At 33.5% G+C, this 22707-nt stretch overlaps 2 protein-coding genes across 2 annotated transcripts in view; both read left to right on the top strand.

Moving 5' to 3' along the window:
• Positions 1-19034, top strand: part of LOC123664468 — a 52283-nt gene extending 33249 nt beyond the window's left edge. The window contains exons 5-9 of the mRNA XM_045599008.1: positions 11292-11517; positions 13382-13509; positions 16552-16694; positions 17896-17986; positions 18896-19034. Coding sequence (XP_045454964.1) covers positions 11292-11517; positions 13382-13509; positions 16552-16694; positions 17896-17986; positions 18896-18935 — 628 coding nt within the window. The 3' untranslated portion in view covers positions 18936-19034. The remainder of the gene's footprint in view (positions 1-11291; positions 11518-13381; positions 13510-16551; positions 16695-17895; positions 17987-18895) is intronic.
• On the top strand, positions 36-2044 carry LOC123664718. Its single transcript, XM_045599217.1, has one exon. The coding sequence runs from the start codon at positions 36-38 to the stop codon at positions 990-992; it is 957 nt and encodes a 318-aa protein (XP_045455173.1). The 3' UTR covers positions 993-2044.
• Positions 19035-22707: the final 3673 nt, after the last annotated feature.

Below are 22707 nucleotides of genomic sequence, written 5' to 3'. Positions count from 1 at the left end.
CCAAAATTTCAAAAATATAGTGTCAAATATTTAAAATGGAGCCCCTAATAGATAGAAACAACTTTGCCGTGAGTGCTATAGTCACCGTGGCGATGCAGATATTATTTTTCATGATCGCCTCGCTGTCACAGAGCGACAAAGTTACAGATTTCACTGGTGGTGCCAATTTTATCATTATAGCATTGTTAACGTTCTTCCTCGGCCAAGGCGGCAGCACGCTGAAGAATTACGACAGCAGGCAGCTCATGGTCACCGCGTTCGTGTGTGTTTGGGGCGTGAGGCTCTCGGGATATCTCCTGTACCGCATCTATCACATCGGTAGAGACAAACAGTTCGAGGACCGTAAGAGCAACACACTGAGGTTTGGCGTGTTCTACACTTTCCAGGCGGTATGGGTGTACGTAGTCAGCTTACCTGTCATCATCATCAATTCACCTCACCACTCGTATCCGAAGGCTCCAAAAACCATGACAACGTTAGATTCAGCCGGAGCAGGTATATTTGTGATTGGACTGTTGATTGAGACATATGCTGATTTGCAGAAATTCGCATTTCACCAGGAACCAACCAATCAAGGACGATGGTGCAACGACGGTTTATGGGGCCTGTCAAGACATCCTAACTATTTTGGAGAAGTTGTTCTCTGGTGGGGCATTTTTATAATATCATTAAATGTTATCGAAGGTGTCGAATACGTCGCTATTTTATCGCCTCTATTCACAGCCGCCATCATATTGTTCTTATCTGGAATACCGCTGCTCGAGCGATCGGCGGACGAAAAGTATCGTGATAACCCAGATTATTTGTATTATAAGGCGTCAACGTCACCCTTTATACCAATACCGCCAGCCATGTACGTCGAAGTGCCGAGGTTTCTCAAGTGTATACTGTGCTGCGAATTCCCGATTTACGATTCCACAAGGGACGAGTTCCCCGCGCCCACTATTGTCACTGAGACCACCAGCATATCGATGGTGCAGTCTCAGACATAGCTAACAAACGCCGCGCGCGACAGCGCTGCGGCAAAAGAATCGAGCAATCCAAAGAGCCAGAACAACCAAAAACAATTGTGATACACGGCCGAGGACGTACCTCAAAAGAAATTGCCAAATTCGTTGCCATTAAAACAAAACAATACTTTAGATATGAATCGTTATAATATATACATGGAAAACTTAAGGCGTAGCAAAGAAGTTGCGCTAGGATTATTAGATGAAACTAAAGATATTATCGAGGGAATCCCGGAGGAGAAACCCACCACAAATATTAGGTTAAGATCACAGAAAGATGACGTAGAATTAAGTGCACCGAGTACGAGTAGACAGGAAAGTAAAAGACCCGCAGAGTATGTAAAGTACGGCAAAATTACGTTCAACACTACAGCAATATTACATCACTACCCGCAAATGCAGAACAACGTTCGTTCTGACATCTGTGTAGGTAGAGAGGTGACGAAAAAATCAGATCTCAACAAACCCGACGAGGCGAAAGTCGATAACAATAATCAAATACAGTCTGAAACAAATGAAACTAAAATAAACATAAATAAAATTAAGGTAAACGATAATAATAACGATTTGATAAGATCTAATTGTATCAAATCGAAACCTCTAGAAGTATTAAGGAATTCTGTTAAATTTACAGAAGAGAAGCTTGTATGAGATTCGGCCAAAAACTTTTCATTTAAAACGAAAATGAAAAGATATTGGCACAAGGTGCCCTTTAGAGTGAAATGATACATATCGAAATATAAACTGCTGTAAATAACATTAAAAGACTGGATATTCTGAATCTAACGAACCTCGTAACAAATGATAACACTAAATGTACTTCCAGATGAAACTGGGTTCTTATGATGAGACCCACCTCTACTCGGAGACGAGGAAGGTTACATGTAATGGCGTGTACAAAATAAATTAGTTAAAATAGTCGATTCCGTCTCAAATAGAATAATTTTCTTCCTATTACTTGTTAAATATTAACTACATGTAAATATAGATGTAGAAATAATATAACAAAATATATCAGCTTAGAATTTTGGTAAGTGGATTTTAATTACATTATATTTTTCCAAAGCTTCATAAGTATGGCATTTATAATAATGTATCTACTAGCTGTGCCCGCGATTTCGTCCGCGTGGAATCTAACAACAAAGTTATAGTTCAGATCGCAGTTATAAAATAAATTCCTAGAATAAAAGTCGCCTAAATTACTCCTTATTAAATCAGCTATCTGATGAGATTAGTCGAAACAAACAGACAAACAGACAGACAGACAAAAATTAAAAAAGATGTTATTTTGGTATATGTACCGTGTATACGTCCATATGCATTTGGTAAAAAGCGCTTATTGTAGTATAACAAACAGAAATTCCAATTTTATTTCTTTGTATAGATATTATCGTAAAGTTAATATATTTTTATCTTTACTAATATTATAACGCAGAAAAGTTTGTTTGTTTATTTAAACACGCTAACCTCAGGATCTACTGGTACGAATTAAAAATTTGATTTTATTTTGCATAGTCCATTTACCGAGAGGCTATAAACCGAGGGGCATAGCTAGTCTTCTGTATATATTCACATAAATTTTGCTCCAAACCTAAGATAAATTTCACGTTACGCATACATATATATCTCTTTATAGGAATATATTAACATGTAAAAGAAATGTCATTTAAATTTGTATTACTATTTGTCGGACCAAACCGAAGCTTTATTGTTTTGCTGATACATCAAACACTACTTATGAAACAAAAGATAAAATTTTCGTAAAAAAATCTAGTGTTTCGATACAGCACGGTAATATAGAAGTGCTAGGTCTATTCTAGGCTATTTATAAACTATCTCCAATTAGTGACCATCTTACTATGTTGTTAAATGTCTCTGTTCACGAATATAGAAACTTTTCAAGAAACATTTTGAATATAATATCAAGCTTTGTAACGAAAAAATTATTAATAAAAAAAATAGTTCATTATGTAAAATAAAGTTCAGGCGACTCTGTCTCTTTCTCTTTCTCTCTCTTTCTCTTTCTTTCTCTGTTATTATAGATTTTTTTATGTAAAGGATATGAAAAAGTCGGATCTATATATTACAAAGCTGAAATGTTTGTTTTTTTATTGTTTGTTTGTTTACACGCGCTAATTTCTGGAACCGCTGGTTCGAATTTAAAAGTTCTTTTTGTGTTGGATAGACCATTTACCAAGGAAGACTATAGGCTACTTTCTTCCTCAAATTACAGCGTCATCAATCATTTTTCATCATCAGCTTACACAATTGATCCATAGAACATACAACGTAAAACATATTACGCCAGTGAAACCGCGTCTCAGCGCTAGCCTTAAATAAATTGCTACATATTTGTCCAAATGTCTAAAAAGTTAATCTTATAAAAATAGTTTCATTGTGATTTGCGCATAGCCTTCGCGTATACCTTCATTAATATTTATTTTAATTATATCAATTAAATATAAGTATATAAGTTTGGAGGCTATAATAGATATCCAGCAACATAGTTTAATTTACATAGATATATATACATATGTATAGAGCATACACATATTTTATATTTTTTTTTTATTAAATAGTTTTAAAATTATAAAACTATAAATTAAATATGGAAATATAATCTCAGTCAGTCTTTCCGTGACCATGGTTGCTGTACAGTATCCAAAACGTCGGGCATTTCAAAAACTTAATATGCCAAAAAAGTTATTTAATTATACCGAGTGAAATTTGCGTTAAACATTAAAAAACTATAAGGAAACTAGCTGAGCCCGCAAACATTGTTTTGCTATTTATGTTTTAACCCCGTTTATCCCCCCCCCCCTATAATTTAGGGGTATAAAAATAGATGTTGTTCGATTCTCAGACCTACCGAGTATGCACACAAAATTACATCAGAATCGGTCAAGCCATTTCGGAGGAGTTTAACTACAAACACCGCGACACTAGAATTTTAAATATTAGAATATATTTAATACGTAATATTCATCGAGCCCTTATCAGCTAATATTTATCAATTTGTCTTTGAAATGATAACAATCTGACCGTTTAACATAATCATCAATTGAAAGATATAATATCGACTCTGATGAAGAGTGATATTAAGGAAAACAATATATTATTTATAACTATTACGAAGGTAGATTGTTGTTCTTACATTTAAGTCAAGCTCAAATCTAGATTCAAATCACTTAATATTGATTAAATATAGTTTAACTGTAGTAGTTTCCCTGAGGTAGGGCACAGCAGGAAATGACTTGATCAAAATTTTGAGGAGTGACTCGCGAAGTACTTTATCTTACAGAAGACCACAGCTAAACAATACTGCTTTCAAGCAGTGTTGTGTTCCTATGTCAGTAAGGTGGCCAGAGCTCCCGGGGAGAGTCAGAGGTTAGGTTAGGTTAGGAAAAGTGGCGACTGCTCACACGTGGTGGCTTTTTAGTCAGTAGGAGTCTGACATAACCCTCTGGCGCCCCCGCGCTGGAGGGTATCCATAAAGGTTTTTCCCCACGTAAAGAAAAAATAGGGGTTAGGGCCAGCAACGGTTTATGATGCTTCTGGTGTTGTGGGCGTCTATAAGCTACGGTGATCGCTTACTATCAAGTGAGGCGTTCGCATGTCGACCTAGTTGTATTAAAAAAGTTTACATTCAATTAATTATTTATTTAAGCATATTAGTTTTCAAAATATAATACTTGCGTTAGGGAAAAATGATAAGAGTAAATTTATACGATGCGCGCGCACAACGTCACAAAAAACCGACACCCTGAAGTTAGCTAGTCAACGAAGAGGAAGTTAGCATCATGATGTTAGTTAGCCAATGAACTGTAACTTCTTACGTGCGTATATAAGTACACACACATTTTTTTTAGAGATAGAGTAATTTTTATGTTTTCATCGACTCCGCTCCACAAGATCTGTATTCAGACATTTTAAAAATGTGAACAACGTGAAACTTGTAAAGTAAAAACGTATAAGGCAAGCGCTCTTGAATGAAGTACATTTTGAGTCTAAATCTGAGATTAATATATATCCTTTATATATATTCTTTATTGCACTTTAAGAAAATCATAATTACAAGTCATTTTTACAAAAAATGTGGGTGAACTTATCTCTGTAAGAGATCTCTACCAGTCTACCCATGGTGGTGAGAGATGATGTTACCGCGGGACTCATAAGCGCATTTGTGATAAAGTGAAAAAAAAAAACTGAACAAAAAGGTAAAAAAAAGCCATAGATTAATCTCTTTTTTAGGCGTTTTTTTATAGTAAAGTACTTCAAAAGATCATTTAACACTCCTCTGTTGCTACAATGGTCTCTCAAAAGCTACCTTTTGAGTCATTTTCAACGGATTAGATGTTATAAATGTCCTCTACTCCTCCACTCTCTCTGTCCCTTTTTATTTCTTAGTCCGCATTATAATAAAACATCTTTTTCTGATTTTATCGCGGTTTATTAAGTTCTTTTTAGATGCCCGACGTTTCGGATACTTTACAGCAACCTTAGTCCGCATTAATTCTTAATATTTTAAGGCATGTGTTATTTACATGTAATTAGTTACAAATATACTAAAGTAAAATAGTAAAACGTATTGTTTCAAATTAATCGTTTATAGTTGTATGAAATGTTTCTACTGTAGCATAATCACCAAAGTTAAGGAAACTTTTGATAAATAAACAACGCAGTAGTTCTATTAGTAATGCGGTCTGTAGACAATGCGTATAGAACAGTGTGCCAAAGGTAGCCGCATTGCACCATGAAAAGGTCAAAATAACCCCTTAAGAAGCGATCCGGACACCTCGCTACGTTATATAATCTTTGATAAAATTTTAACACAGAAATATTAACTGACGGTTAAGCATGTGAAGCCGTGCTTGCATAAATCTGATTTATGAATGCGAAGTATTTAATTTACATTTGATAATTTTTTATTATTATTAAAGTTCTCTTTTGCTTTTCTGTTTAAGATTGTATCACCTAATTAAGAAGTTCTAGGAAATTTGTCATTAACATGGAATTGATTATTTGATAAATTATAAAATGAAATTCGTGTGTAATTGTGAATTTCACTATAACATACGAATTTTAAAATATCTACCTAAATATAAAATGAAAAATTAAAAAAATAATTTATACCTAGGTTTGACGAATTAATATGAAAAATATATGCTAACAGATAGACACACGATTTCATTTGTATCTTTTCTACTTAAGTAAAACTAGCTAGTCTGGCAAACTTGGTCCCGTCTTTTATGTGAATAATTTGATTTTTTAATATTTTTTTTTACATAAAGAGTTTGTGTTGACAATACTAACAAGTAAAAAATAATTGTCTAATGTGGTGCAATGGTTCTGAAATCATACGCGTGTATACAATCCGTGGATTTATCAAAGTTATACCTACTTCTTTTGGCGTCTTAGGGAAGAATAATAAGCATAACATTTTACGATGCGTGCGCACACCGCACAAAAAACCGACACCCTGAAGTTAGCTAGTCAACGAAGAAGAAGTCAATGAAGTATAACTTCTTACGTTGGTACGTAAGGACACACTCACTTTTTTTAATTTAAATAACATAAAATCAATCAGAATTATTTACTACACTGTATTATAAATTAGGAGCATTTTAAAGTGTGTCCACTAAGACAAACTTTGCACAATCAAAACAAGTTAGAAAAATATCGTTGTTAATTGAAATCTGATTAACTTTATTATTCGTCACTCGTTCATGCAAAATTTGCTCAATCCTAAATGATAATTGTTTGAAATTAAAATCAATTAAAATCAAAACCACTTTCTAGAAGGCTTTAAAAGGTTTTTATTTATTTATTATTTTTTAGCTTCGCTAGCGAGTTTACATAGAGTACTTAGATATTTCATCAACAGTCCCTAATAGATTTAGACGATACGAAATCGTTTAAAAGGGAATATGTTGTGGTCGAAATTCGACTATAATAGAAAATTTAAATTAATTAAATAATGCAAATAAAGAGCCTTTTTTATTTTGACGACGAACTTTTGACAATTAACAAAAGAGTATATATGTGTGTGTTTGTCAAATACATGGTAGTCTGTGTAGTGCTTTTTTTATTGTTTTAATATATTTTTATTCATAATTGTAAAAAAATATTAGCATTCTGCACACATTCTCTATATAAACTTTAAGTGTGCCAAATTTCATATATTACTCCGTCCGCACAATTTTCGTGACAAGGGCTACAAAGTGTTTGCTTCACGTATTAATATATAAGTACCGTAATAAATAGAAGCGAAAAAGTCACGGGTATAAATACAGCGCTTGATAGATCTGCCCTGCATACCACTCGCATTGATCACAGTCACAGAACCGACGCCGCCAATATGATCTTAATTGAACACATCCCCGTTCAAAGCCCTTATTGTGTCAACGATTACATAAACAACAATTGATAAATCTCAATAGATAAACGTTGCTATTTAAATACAACTTGATATAGTAGACATTTTTGAAAATCTTAAAAATTACATATTTCATTAAAAAAAATATTTTGATAATGTTTAGTTTTTTTCTGTTTTTTTTTTTTTAAGAAGATTTTCTTGTAAATATGTTAATGTTATAGTATCGAAAAATAGTTAAATTATGTACACACGTAAGAAGTTATACTTCATTGGCTAGCTAGCTTCACATTCATAGCTTCTTCTTCGTTGACTAGCTAACTTCAGGGTGATATTCAGAAAGTAAATACTATTGGATTAACATAATGTCAAGTAGACCTACTCAAATTACGTGAAGCGAAGTATATTGCCGCCAAATGGGGTTACTCATCTAACAGCCGGTTTCAATAATCTAGACACTTGACATATTAAGTATGGAGCTTATGTCAAAATTCTACATCTAGTAAGCAAATTCAAAGACAGAAATATTGAAACTGTCCGTAAATAGGCAAGGCGTTCTATTTCTTGAAAGTGTCAAAATATACTAATGTTTTATCAGAAAAAGTATATAAATATTTTATTTAATATAAGCTGACGCGTCGCGTGAGAGCTAGACCGCCATTTTTTGCAAGAATATCTTTGATTTCTTTTTATTATCTTTTCTATAAAAAATGATGAACACTAAATATGTTATTATTTTGTATTATTTTGTCATTTAGTATATCGATATTTCCAATACATTAAGACTGTTATCACTGTTATTACTGGTCATAACCCTACTTTGCATTAGATCAAAAGGTTATCTGATAATCCGTCTTCAAAATTCGCCTTTGTAGTCGCGTCCATTTATTTTTAACTCAGTATTCTTCGGAATATTTATACTACATTAGATTTATTTATATTAATCTAGTAGTAGCCCAGTGGTCGAAATTCGAAAATAATTAAAAATTTTAATTAAAAAAAAAGTAACAAAAATAAAGAACTTTTTTAAAATTTTTCAATTTGACTGCAGACTGACAATCAACAAAAGTGTATGTAATTTTTTTTATTCATTTAGTACATTTTTATGCATAATTTAAAAAAAATAGCATTCTGCGCTCCTTCTCTATAGGTATAAGCTATAAGTTTACGAAATTTCATACTTCCCCGTCCGCGCAATTTTCGTAAAAAAGGTGTCCAAAGTTTTTCCTTCATGTATAGAAGAAGATTTAACTGTTCATATTGCTCCATTTAAGCTAAATTTGTTATACACTTTTTTGTACAAAACTCAATATTTTTAGATAAACCTGCAAGTGTATCTTTCTGTTAGGTATAAACACTTTATCAAGTTTGTTTATTTTTCAGTAAAACGTTCCATTGATGTATTCGTGTGAATTTATTTTTCCAAACATTCCATCTGTATTACATCCAATCTCACTTCAACTCGGTTCGTGCATTGTTATTCATAATAAACCCTTTTGTTATTTAATCTCTTTTTATCTTTAAGTAATAAATGTCTATCATGTTACGTTTCCATGTTTTAGTATAAAATATTTTGAACAATGATATCGTATAGATAAGCTTGATATAATAAATTTTATAATGAATAATATTTTATAAATTTAAAATTTATTGTACGTAGTATACTACATTTTAGTTCATTTTTTAAGACGAAAAGCTACTGATAATATTTGAGCTACCAATTTCAATTACAAATCAAATAAGAAAATGAATTCAGAAATTACTAGTAATTAATCTATTAAATAAGAAATAAGTGATGTAACTGCTATTGAATACGAAATAATAATAAAAAATTACATAAAATAGTAATCCATTAAAATCGCTATCGCTTCAGCATGTAATATCCCACTACTGGGCATAGGCCTCTTTCCTCATGTAGGAGAAGGATGAGAGTTTAATCCACAACGCTGTTCCAATGCGGGTTGGCGGATCCATTAAAATACTTAATCAATAAACAAATTAACAGCCAAACAATACAACTTCAAGGTAACCACTGACGTAAATTTTAAGGCCCAATAAACCAAAAATGCAGTACAACGTTAGCAGATAAAAGTAGTAATGCAACAAATAAACTTGCAATAACGCCCTTAAGATACAAAGCGAAAGATTGGACGCTAGCCAAGATCACAATCAAGTTGTCGGAAATGGCACAGATGAACTTAATGTTCAGAACGAATGAATTTAGTGCCACAGTTAATAAAAACGTTTGCTGCAACAGTAGTATCGAATTAGACTCTTTTATTTAGTCTGTGATCTAAAAAAATTTTTGATTTGCATTGAAATATAGTCGGCTAGTCCACTTATTTCTCTAGGTATGAATAAACCCCTCGGCGACATGGCTAAATATTTTGGGACGCGTTTTTCGAAACAAACAATCAATGTAGCGACTCGTTTTCCGGGGGCAGGTAGAGGGCAAGCGGTCACGCAGTCGATTATTTACGCGTTGGACAGACCTTATCAAAGCTGCGACACAGACCTCCATAGTCCAGAGTTCTGGAGATGCTAAAAACCGCATCAAGTGGAGGCGTATAGCGGGCGCTGCTTTAGCCAATGAATCGTCATTAACTACGACCACTCTGTCAAGAGTGAACGACTAAGGAGAGAGAGAGGAGATGAATAAATCCTTTAAGCTTGAACTACAAATTATAGTGGATTCTGTAAAGAAGAAAATATAGAAACTTAAGATTTATACTTTGAAGAATCATATAATAATATAATATTCTTACAAATAGTACATTTAGCTGTCTTTCTTTAAGATATCTTTTCTATGTTAGCGAGGTTATTTTATATAATCTCGTAACAAACAATAATACAAAAATAGCATTTTTAACCGCAAACGCTGCACTGAGTGTAGCAGGAAAAGATGGTAAACAAAAATTTCATTAAATCTAAACCAATTTTAAAAAAGCGTGTTTGTACTTATGTATGCACGTAAGAGGTTATACTTCATTGGCTAGCTAACTTCACGTTGCTAACTTCTTCATCGTTGACTAGCTAACTTCAGGGTGTCGATTTTTGTGACGATGTACGCACGCATTGTAAAAAATTATTCTCATCATTTTTTCCTTAATACGCCAAAAGAAGTATAAATTAAAAATAAACTTTAATAACACACCAATTTTTATTTTTACTAATTAAGTGGTTGATAATGACGGATGATTCAGTACTTTTGTCATTTAAAACAAAGTAATTTGTCGTAAACCAATAATGTATTAATGACTAAGCATTTATTGACTAATAAATAAATAATATGCCATCAGTCTACAATTAAATCTTTTAAATTTTGTAGCACATAAAAAAATCGTTCTTATCAAATAAAAATAAAACAGGACTTAAAATTGATCCTATAGAGAGCCCATAATTAGCACGTATATTGATGATTGAGAAGCGAGAGAATTCTCATATGAAATCAAAAGCAATTTTATTCAAATAGGCTTCAAAAACACATTTGAATCGTTATTTTACAAACTAAAATTTTAAAGTGATTATTATTTCTAAAAGTGAAGCTACCACATACTCAGAATGAAGATTTTGCATAGAAGAATCGACAAGAAAATCCGCATTAACTTGGATATTTTTAAGTTATTTTAACCATCTTAAGCTATTGTTTGTCTGTTACAAGTACTAACGATATTTAAATTTCATGAATATATTTGATTGCACAAACAATTTGTCGACTATTTTGCGCTGTGGATACCGTAATTGAAATGTTATTTTGAAAATTTTGCTGCCAGCTCCCATTTATTTCCATTTCTTATTTAGGTGTTTTCTAGTCTGGCTATTTGTTTTTGTATGTATATTCCTTGATATAGGTTACTTTAGATGTAGTCTTTAAAACATTTATATAATTTTTTAAATTCTGTTTTCAGGATAGAAACCACACAGATATTGAGCAGAGCGCTTTGCTTCCACAACTGGCCTAAATTCGAGCTTTGCACTGAAGTCAAATTCGGAGTGCCCATTGTGTATGAAGAAGATGAAGATGTAGTCGAGACAAGACCGGCGAGGTTGAACGAAACAGATCTGATGGATATGTGGGAGACAATGTCACAGCGCGATCCCTTTGGTGTCAGACTCAGGATATTAGGTATAACGGTAAGGATATTTGTTTTGAAATTTACTTTTTCCGTAATTTGTGGCCTTTTAATATATAACAATGATGCTATAATTATTAAATATAACTTGTTACACTGTTGTTTACGAGTGGTTTTTTTTTACATTTTATATAAAGTTCGTATCAGCTAAAGTCGTTGGTAGGTTAAAAAAAAATGTTGAATTAGCAACTTTGCTTATTTATTCCACTCTGTATAAGTTCCATTTTTAAAAATGTGATCTAAAGTGAAATTCTATTTGGTATATTTTAATCAAAAATGCTGCGGTCAGCAACCCACCTGCCCAACGTGGTGACTATGGGCAACACACATGAGTTCACGCCATTTTTGGCGCGAACTTGTAGAGGCCTATGTCCAGTTGTGGACTGCGATAGACTGAAGTGAGTGAGTGAGTGAATCGAAAATGCTAAGAGTAAATTTGTTTTCTTTAGAAGCAATTTCAATTGAAATATATTGAAATTTGTTCTTTGTGCATGAATTAACATTAACTGAATCTAAATTTTATATTTTATACACATATATATTCAAGACAACATAACAGACTTAAATATAAATGTCTAAAATGACACAAAGTAGTTTTATAATTGCACGAGACAAAACATGACGTACGCTCTTCATTTTAAAGAGCTAACAATATGTCTTATGTCTAGCAAACACGTAACACGTGCCTGAGCTAAGAACTAGAATCACAACGGTCTAGCTAGACTTAGCTGGATTTAAAGTAGGCAAAGAATTGTCTAGCGCTGCAACGAAAAAACTGGCAAACTTTTCAGTTGCGATTTTGTACCTTTTGTTCTTAACTTTTTTCTATCTCCATTGTGAGCGAACATTGTTCGTTGGCTTAAATTTTGTAATTAAAAATGTACCTCAGTTTCGTTTGTTCATTTTAATGGATTATTAAAATATTGTGCTAATAACTTTATTTTAAATTTAAATCTATTTCAAGTTTTGTGTTTGCGTGACTCATTATGATTGTATTCTGATCATCATCATCACTTCAGCCTATTGCAGTCCACTACTGGACATAGGCCTCCACAAGTTTGCCTCAAAATTAGCGTTGCCTATAGTCACCACGCTGGGCAGGCAGGCTGGTGACCGCAGGACTGGCTTTGTTGCACCGAAGACGCTGCTGCCCGTCTTCGACCTGTGTATTTAAAAGCCAGCAGTTGGATGGTTATCCCGCCATCGGTCGGCTTTATAAGTTCCAAGGTGGTAGTGGAACTGTGTTATCTCTTAGTCGCCTCTTACGATACCCACGGGAAGAGAAGGGGTGACTATATTCTTTAATGCCGTAGCCACACAGCTGATTATTAAGGACTTCAAAATATTCACAAGTATCTATATCTGTTGAAGTTAAGTTTTAAAATCATATAATATATTAAATGCATTCAATCGAAATTTTAAATATTTAAATCTATTTCATATTCAACTAGTACTCATATGAATTTAAAGGAATGCACTTCTTTTTTAGTGGAAACATTAATAAAGATAATATTTTTATAACCTTTCAAATTTTTCATTTATTTTCTAATGCAGAGCTTTACGCAAATGCTTTTTTTTATACAGGCAAGCGAGCGCACCCTATGCTAAGCGGTTACCGAAGTATATAGACGCCTGCAAAACCAAAGGATCGCAAGCGCGTTGCCGACCCTTCCCCAATCCCCCCAATAACTCTGGTTACCTTACTCACCACAAGAACAATACACTGTTTGAAAGTAGTATTATTTCGATGTGATCTTCTTTAAGCTCGAGGTATTTCCCAAACGGACTGCTCCAGATTTAAAAGAAAAAGATATTATAGGCTCTGCCGTACCTTAGTTATGTTACTAGTAATTTAAAATTTCCAGGAATACCAAGTTCCGAATGACCACGGTATCCTGATCATATGGTTTGTCCTCGCTGGCGGTGTTGTCATCTCCATGGCGATGCTGGCCTTCGCTCTTTGGAGGTTCAGCTGCTTTGCAGGTTACACGAGGTATTAATATTAAAATTTCTGTGTCTTTACAAGTTAGTACAACATTAGTTGGGTCACACCAGCTAAATAAACTAAAATGTCTGTGACTGAAAATGAAAATGATAACGATGTGTTTTTATAACAATAAATATGTTTGACATACACACACGGTCGCCTGTTTCTAGGTAACTAAGGGATTTTATTTCAAATCACAGCTAAATGATATGTGTGTTGTAAGCCTATCGATAGCCTAAAGTAATTCTTCTATTTGACTGATTTTCGTACGTAGCTAAGAAAGCTATGTAGTTTAATTTACTATCTCTCGCTTATATACATACATTCTGTACATATGTATGTCATATAATACGATTATCGCCTGACCTGAGTCTTGCTATAGTAACAATATAAGATAAGGCAGATCTTATTATCTGTTCTTAAAGATTTTCATAACATGTTTGTTTGTACAGACTTATAAATTAACTAGCGACCCGCCCCGGCTTCGCACCGGTGAAATGCTGATAAGGAGTGCTAAGTATACTATAATGGAATGTAACAGTAGTAGATGTTTACCGTGATCTGGGTGTTTGTGCAGTCCTTGTGGGTTTCCCCAGCATGCTTTGGAGAGCCCATTAAGCCGTCGATCTCGGTTGTTATCATGTACACCTGATAGCGATTGTAACTCATTATCATCATCATCATCATTTCAGCCTATCACAGTCCACTGCTGGACATAGGCCTCCACAAGCTCACGCCAAAAGTGGTGTGAACTCATGTTTGTTGCCCATAGTCACCACGCTGGGCAGGCGGGTTGGTGACCGCAGGCATTGCAACTCATAGTAGGGAATATACCGGCCTACCCGCATTAGAGCAGCGCGGTGCATTAAGTTCTGATCCTACATGGGTAAAGAGGCCTATGCCCAGCAGTGGGATATTACAGGTTGAAGCGATAATATATATAATAAACAATCTCTCTTATTGGACTAAGTCTGCATAACTAGCACTTGAAAATTACAGTAAATAACTATAAAATTTCATCATCAGAATTCTACTGACTTGATGATTAAATAGTTAACAATTTTTCGCTAAAACGTATTAATTGTTTATCAAAACATTTGTTTTAACTTTTCCCTTATCAGGAGCGTTATCACTGTTTACTCAAGTGCTATCACTATGACTGTATCTATCTGTATGTTAATCGTTTACCTTCACAATAATTATATTTGTGTTATATTTTGATGCTTAATATATTATTTAAGTATAAGCCATATTTTCAGTGCCTTATTATTATTATATAAAAAGGCCAAACTTAAAATGTATTTGAAAACTATATACTTCAGCTTAAATTATCTTATGATTAGAAAAAATATCTCTTGCACTTTCATCTGTGTTGTTTCTCTGTTTTTTTTTTTCATTTAGTTTTCTAATTTCACTCGTTTTTTTTATATTTAAATAACCAGTTTATATTTTTAACGACTTCAAAATATATATTTTTTTTATGTATGTTCGAGTATAACTTCGTTGTTTATGAACCGATTTTGATAATTCTTTTTTTGTTGGATAGGAGATATCCTTAGTTTGTTACCATGATAAGGAAATCAGGATCTGATGATGGAATCCCAGAGAAATCGACGGAAACTTTTGAAAATCCGCATAACTTTTTATTGGGTGTACCGATTTTGATGATTTTTAATTTAATCGAAAGCCGATGTTTATCATGTGGTCACATTTAAATTTCATCGATATCTGATTACAACTTTTGGAGTAATCTTTGATAATGCGTATTTACTTGACTATTTTTTTGTCTACCTACGTTGTATTACTTTTCGATATAATTGAAGTCGTATTTCCTTCGTTTGACTGCAAACACACTTATTTATTATTATGTCGATAAAATTGAAAAATATTATTCATATTTTATCAATAGTAAGCTCGTGTTTAAATATGATTTCCAAAAAAAACACGATTTACTAAAAATACCGATCTAAGCTCGGTCACCCAGGTACTAACCAGGTACTGAGAACACATTGATTTAAGAAGACTGCAACTGTCTGTTATAAGAAAAGAAAGCATAATTTAATGCAAATAACATACAAATAACCATCCTACTGCAAGACATAGACCTCTTCTCCATGTAGGAGAAGAATTGGAGCTTTATCCACCACACTGCTCCATAGCGGGCTGTTGGACATAGTCTCTACTTTGAGTGACGATCGCTATCAGGTGTATACGATAACAACCTGGGCCAATAGCTTAACGGACTCTCCGAGGTACGGTTGGGAGACATCATTCCAAAACTTACACGTCTTGTCAAAGTTTACTGCGGATTGATAAATATACGTTTTAAATTTACCGACCAACATATGTCGTCATGCTCTCTCGCCAAATTCGAGATGAATCTTTGAACAAATACTATTTGTTAATTACCCCGCCCCGGTTTCGCGCGTTTGCAAGAACTATCAGTACCTACTCCTCTATTATATTATGCATCAAAATCTATCACAACAGCCTATCGCAGTCCACTACTGGACATAGGCCAAAGTTTACGCCAAAAATAGCGTGAACTCGTGTGTTTTGCCCATAGTCACCACGCTGGGCAGGCGGGTTGGTGACCGCAGTATTGGCTTTGTCGCACCGAAGACGCTGCCCGTCTTCGGCCTCTGTATTTCAAAGCCAGCAGTTGGATGGTTATCCCGCCATCGGTCGGCTTTTTAAGTTCCAAGGTAGTAGTGGAACTGTGTTATCCCTTAGTCGCCTCTTACGACACCCACGGGAAGAGAGGGGGTGGCTATATTCTTTGATGCCGGAACTACACAGCATACATTGTGTATTATACATTTAAACGTTCCTTTGGAATCACTCTATTTATTTAAGAAAACCGCATCATAATACGTTGTGTACTTTTAAAGATCTAAGCATACAGATAGCGGGAAGCCACCTTGTTTTATACTATGTAATGATATGATACTGGAATTAATTTTAAGCCCGCTACTTTTCCTAGTAGACATGCAGCCCCAAGAAACACGTAATAAAATATGTTGTCAACAGTAAATTCACATTTTCCAGGATGCCACCATTCAGCGACTCAGACAGCATCAAGGAAAAGCAAAACCTAGACCTGTACCCCACACCCCATCAGACCTTGCCGCCGCTGTACTTCGAGAACGACTACAAGTGGGCTGATGCTCCGTTCGATAGTTCGGCTACAGGTAATTTAATAATCTTTAACTTTTTTATCTGTAGGATCAATTTTTAAAATGCTCAACTTAAAAATTGCACGTCTTACTAAAATATTGGTGGCCGCAGAGGCGCTGCGTAGCATAATTATGGAATTTGTACTTATTAGTTTTATCTATACAAATAAATAAAATTGGAGTGTCTAATTGTAACATTAAAATAACCGCTTTTTACTAAATGCGTATGGATATGGACACGGTACTTATATCAAAATAACTTTTTTTACAATTTTTGTCTGTCTGTCTGTCTGTCTGCTTGTTCCGGCTAATCTCTGAAATGGCTGGATCTATTTCGACAGGACTATTTTTTACAATTTTTGTCTGTCTGTATGTCTGTCTGTCTATCTGTTTGTTCGGCTAATCTCTGAAACGGCTAAGCGGATTTTGACGTGACTTTCACTGGCAGATAGCTGATCTAGTAAGGAGTAACTTAGGCTACTTTTATTTTAGAACTTTTTTAATAACTTTGCAAACCGAACAATAACTTTATTTTTTAAATTCCACGCGAATGAATTCGCGGGCACAGCTAGTTTATAGTAAAAAGCTTTTACATTGAAGTTTCAAGCTAAAAGAGCTTTGATGGAATTCCGTAAGTGGACCAAAATGTCAAATATCAAATGCTCAATTTTATAAGTTGAGCGGTCATTATATATTTTATTGCGGTGCTCTCTCCTGTGGTGGTCTTATCTATCATAGTTGTTGTATTAGAGTACTTTGTTCGATTTCTCCAGATGGAAGGTAATAACTATCAACTTATCAATTGAGCTTCTTTTCTTTTGTGTCTCATTCTTGTGTGAATTCTTTAAATTGATCGTTTGGAACGTGTGAAACGCTGCTAGACTTTTCAAAGCCAACTAAAGCATTTGAAGTAAAATAGCGAAAAAAGTAAAGGTAAACACAGAACGAACTGCTTAAAACTAGAAGAAATCTCGTGTCAGCGGTGTAAAAATATACAAAATAAACACCCAGGCTTTAATAAATGCCTAATTAGCACGAATATGAAATACGTTCAATCCTACATTTCCAATGAACAAGAACAGAATTCGCATAAGCCAGTTGTCGTGACCACTATCGAGGAAATTTTAAATTTAAAAAAATGCAATGTTTCATTACCTGTTGGTAATCTCAATATAATTTTTGTGAATTTTAAAAAGTTGACGTTTTCTAATTTCAGTGGACATGAGCGGTTATGCCAACAAGAGCTACATGCAGAACGATTTCTTTGAAATCGAATCTGAAGAGGAAGTGATGCCAACTCGCGATAGGTATTCCTTATTTCATTCAACGAGCGTTAATCTTTAATAATACTATTAACATCTTAAAGCTTTTTAACTTACGAGTATCTTCTTATTAAAATACCTATAAATACCCTTTTTGGATTCTATTTACTAATTTTCTTAATATTATTAACTTTTTTACTATCACAGTTACTACTTTCTAATGATTTTTTTTTCTAAATTTCCATAGATTGTTTCAACGGTTTTTGAGTGTCAAAGTTCACTTGATCATTTTTTACACATATATCATCTTTTTTGTGCATGTTTCATCATCTGTCGTAATATAGTCACGAGCTGAGTCTTCTACTCGTACTCAGTTTGTGATGCAATCACTCACCAGCTGAGTCATCACTACTAATGCTCAGCCTGTATTACTATCACTCATCTGCTGAGTCGTTACTGCTAGTGCTCAGTTTGTAATACCATTACTCACCAGATGAGTCGTCACTGCTAGTGCTCAGTTTGTAATACCATCACTCACCAGCTGAGTCGTTACTACTAGTGCTCAGTTTGCTTAATTTCAGTAATCACTTACAGGTACACAACAGACGTGTAGCCGTAATTCATAGATTTAATAATCGGTATGCATTATTATTTCGTTCTAATATTACTTAATCATTATTTTGTTCTTTATACTAATTTTACTTTACTTTTGATTCTATTTCTACTAATTTATTTCCTTCTTATACTAATTATAATATATATTTTTTCACAAATAATACTAAATATGCTTGTTTTAAATATTTTTTTACTATTATATTATTAATTTTTTAGTTATTTTTTTCAATAAAGATATTATTATTTATATTCTATAAAGAGACATTTTTTTGTTTTTTCTTTTTGCTATTGTTCATAATTTTTTTACATGATTCTAAGGAATGTATCATAAAATTTCAGAAGTTCCGGTTTCAGCCCACGTGACATATACAGTGTGTGAGCACTACCGATGCGCGAAGCCACGCTTTGATAGACTTTTGAGGCTTCAACTATGATATTATTGTGATTTTATAAACAATTGTTGTATAAATTTCTGTTAGCTTTGTTGTTTAATTTTAAAACAAATATAATTATTTAGTTGCTGATAATAATAATAATCAGTTCTACAATTTATAGTTTAAAAATAACAATTTGTTTTTAAGATTTATTTAATACATTGAAATTATTTAATATATTATAAAATTAATAAAAACGTAGTTTATTTACAAATGAATTATATGTATTATGACATATTACAAAAAAAAAAACCTTTTTATATTTATAAAATTAAGCAAAGCGAACAGAAGTTTTAAATATATTTAAGCTACATAGGAGTTGTATACAATATAGTGTATGACCCACACATAATATATACATAGTGAGAAGACTAGATAGCATACTTACATATTGTTGTGATTTTTATTAAAATAAAATAATAGATTTTAACTTACGTTATAAATTATTTTAAATGTCATCTATAAATTATATTGGTAATAAATGGTTGTATTTTTATTTTATTTTTTTTATTTTGTTATGTTTTGTTATTTTAATTGCTATAAAACTTTTATTTATTTAAAATTACTAAGGTTTTTTTTGTCCATTTTATTTATTAAGTTTGCTTATGTAAACCTTATTTGATAATAATTGGAAAATAAAAATTAAAAACTATGATTGGCATAAACATAATTATGTATATGAGTGCCGAAATATCGAGAACTCAACATGATCAACAATAAAAATCGAATAAAATTTAAAAAAAGTTATAAACAAGAGAAAAGTTAAAATAAATATTAAATTTAAAGTTTTTTTTTTAAATATTTGAGGTTGTGGTAGATTAAGCAACCTCTAACATTTTGAAAAGAAACTTTAAAAATGAACAAGACCACAATCTATAATTATTTATAATTATTTATCTTTTATAACTATAAATAACTTTTAATTTAATTTTAAAATTACATTTAAAAACTATAAAAATTCAAAATTTACTATTCACTATCGTTAAAATTTAATGATTTTCATCTGATAAAAAAGTCAGATTTTAATAATAATTTTAACACAGCAATCTCTGCTTGCTTAAATTATTAAAAAAATCCATTTACACCGTGATACCTTATTTGATATTATTATTATACGGAAAAGTCCCATTTTTTTTACACAATGCAATAATTTTGATTAATTTGGCACATTTTACTTTTTACTCTCAAAGTAAACTATAACAATAAATTACTTTATAAATATAAATAACAGTACATTGATTTATACGTAAAAAGTCTTTAATCAATTCATCATCATCATTATTTCAGCCTATTGCAATCCACTGTTGGACATAGGCCTCCACAAGTTCGCGTCAAAAATGCCGTGAGCTCATATGTGTTGCCCATAATAACCACGCTGGGCAGGCAGGTTGGTGACGACAGGGTTGACTTTGTTGCACCGAAGACGCTGCTTCCCGTCTTTGGCCTGTGTATTTCAAAGCCAGCGGTTGGGTGGTTATCCCGCCATCGGTCGGCTTTATAAGTTCCAAGGTGGTAGTGGAACTGTACTCTCTTACGACACCCTTGGGAAGAGAGGGTGTGACTATATTCTTTAATGCCGTAGCCACACAGCATTCAAGCAATTACTGAGCGACAACTAAAAATGTAGAGCACCGAGAAAGCGGGTTTGGGGATTTGGTATGAAGACTGGTCGCTTTTGGTGGGAGACTCTTAGATAAATTCAACAAAAAAAATAATAATAATGGAATACAAGCTAGATTAGCGTACAAGATTCAAAGCTGTCAGTTTAAGTTTCTTCTGAAACTTGCATCAAAAAACAAGTGTGCCCAAAAATAGAAATAGTGTGTTCAAATGCATGAAAAATCAAAACACCGAAATTACCAGAACAAGTAACTAGAATTACTACCCATACCACGACTTACGTCCCGAAACCACTATTTCTATTTTTGGGCACACTTGATTTCTTTATGACGAAAAAATTTTACATAGAGTTACTTGTTCTGGTAATTTCAATGTTTTGGTTTTTCATTAATTTAACGTAATTGAGGCGTGAGTGTACTTTTTATATTCACCACTATTTAGCTAAAGAATCATAATACTAAAAATGTTTAATTAATTTTTGGTCTCAAAAATAAATTACTTTAGATTCGTCCATAGCACAAACAGACAAAAAGTTTTAAATACTTATTGTCTGACAATCATTACATGTATAAAACAAAGTCGCTTCCCGCTGTCTGTATGGTTAGATCTTTAAAACTACGCAACGGATTTTGATGCAGTATTCTTTAGTAAATAGAGTGATTCCAGAGGAAGGTTTGTATGCTTATTAATGCATAATATAGTAGAGGAACACTGATACTTTTTGCAACCATGCGAAGCCGGGGCGAATCGCTAGTATTACAATAAAACGTCACCAATAAGCGATCAGAAAGTTATAATGGTATCATTATGAGGTCACTGATTTAGAGTACTAAAATTCCAAAAACCATTCAAATAACGTTCGATCATAATCCTCTCAAAACTATTGTAGTTTCATTTCAATACCAGACTTGTAAGTCCGGTATATACATTCCTGGACATATGGGGCATATAATAGGCCTTAATAAATAAATAACCAACTTACAAGAAATCTTGGCAGTGGCATGAGATTCTAATAACAGCAGTAATTTGTTTCAAATCTACATTTGTCTTGAGTGTAAATCAAAGCCTGCGCCAAAACATTTGTGACGTCGATGATGACGCTTGATGATTGATATGATGATGATCTTGATCAAAATGTTCAGCAGCACATCTGAGGTATCTTAGCCTTACAGAAGATCACTCTTAAGTAGTGTTGTGTATGCGGTGAGTATGATAACCAGAACTTAGAGCTTAGGAAGTAGGGGGTAGGCTCGGCAGCGTGTTTTATAGACAATGGTAACCATTTACCTTCAGGCAGGATGTACGCTAATTTGCTAACTCTATTTTTTTATGTCACTAGGTCGGCAAACAAGCGTACGACTCACATGATGATAAGTGATTACCGTAGCTTATAGACGCCTGCAACACCAGAAGCATCGCAAGCGCGTTGCCGACCCAATCCCCAATCCCCCCAGGAGCTCTGGTCACCTTACTCACCAACAGGAACACAATACTGCTTGAAAACAGCATTATTTATTATTTATCTGTAATCTTCTGTAAGGTCGAGGTACTACCCCAATCGGGCTGCTCCATATTTTGAGCAGGAAATTCCTACTGTGCCTTACCTCAGTTAAAACTCTCTCAGTTAAACTCTATAGTAAGATTCAGGCTGTACCGTCCCACCGCTGGGCATAGCTTCTTTCTCCATGTAGGACAAGGATTGGAGCTTAATCTACAACGCTGCTCCACTGCGGGTTTGCGTATACGTTCCCTACTATCAGTAAGGATTGCTATCGGGTACTTATGATAACAACCAGGACCGACGACTTCCAAGGCACGGTGGGGAGACCCACAAAGACGGACATCCAAACCGGAAAGAAACATTTTTACAAATACAAATTTCCGAGCGGAAATCAAACCCGCAAACCATCTGTGTTTTAGGCGACTACTCTCACTACACCAGAGCGGTTGTTATGCGAGTGAAAATTTACAGTATTTAATTATTGTTTTACTGTTTAGATGATTGTTTTAAGTTACGTTTTGTACGCTAGCCTTTATCTGTTATATGTTATGAAGTTATGTTTAGAACGCAGCAGCTGACTAATGCACTACAGGTCG

Source organism: Melitaea cinxia, chromosome 22 (assembly GCF_905220565.1).
Source record: "Melitaea cinxia chromosome 22, ilMelCinx1.1, whole genome shotgun sequence".
Lineage (NCBI taxonomy): Eukaryota > Metazoa > Arthropoda > Insecta > Lepidoptera > Nymphalidae > Melitaea > Melitaea cinxia.
Note: the sequence above shows the minus strand (reverse complement) of the source record. Positions and strands in the feature narration are given on the sequence as shown.

Bases quoted from the DNA above. Each gene is read 5' to 3' on its own strand.
- LOC123664718 (XM_045599217.1), top strand. From the start codon at position 36: ATGGAGCCCCTAATAGATAGAAACAACTTTGCCGTGAGTGCTATAGTC.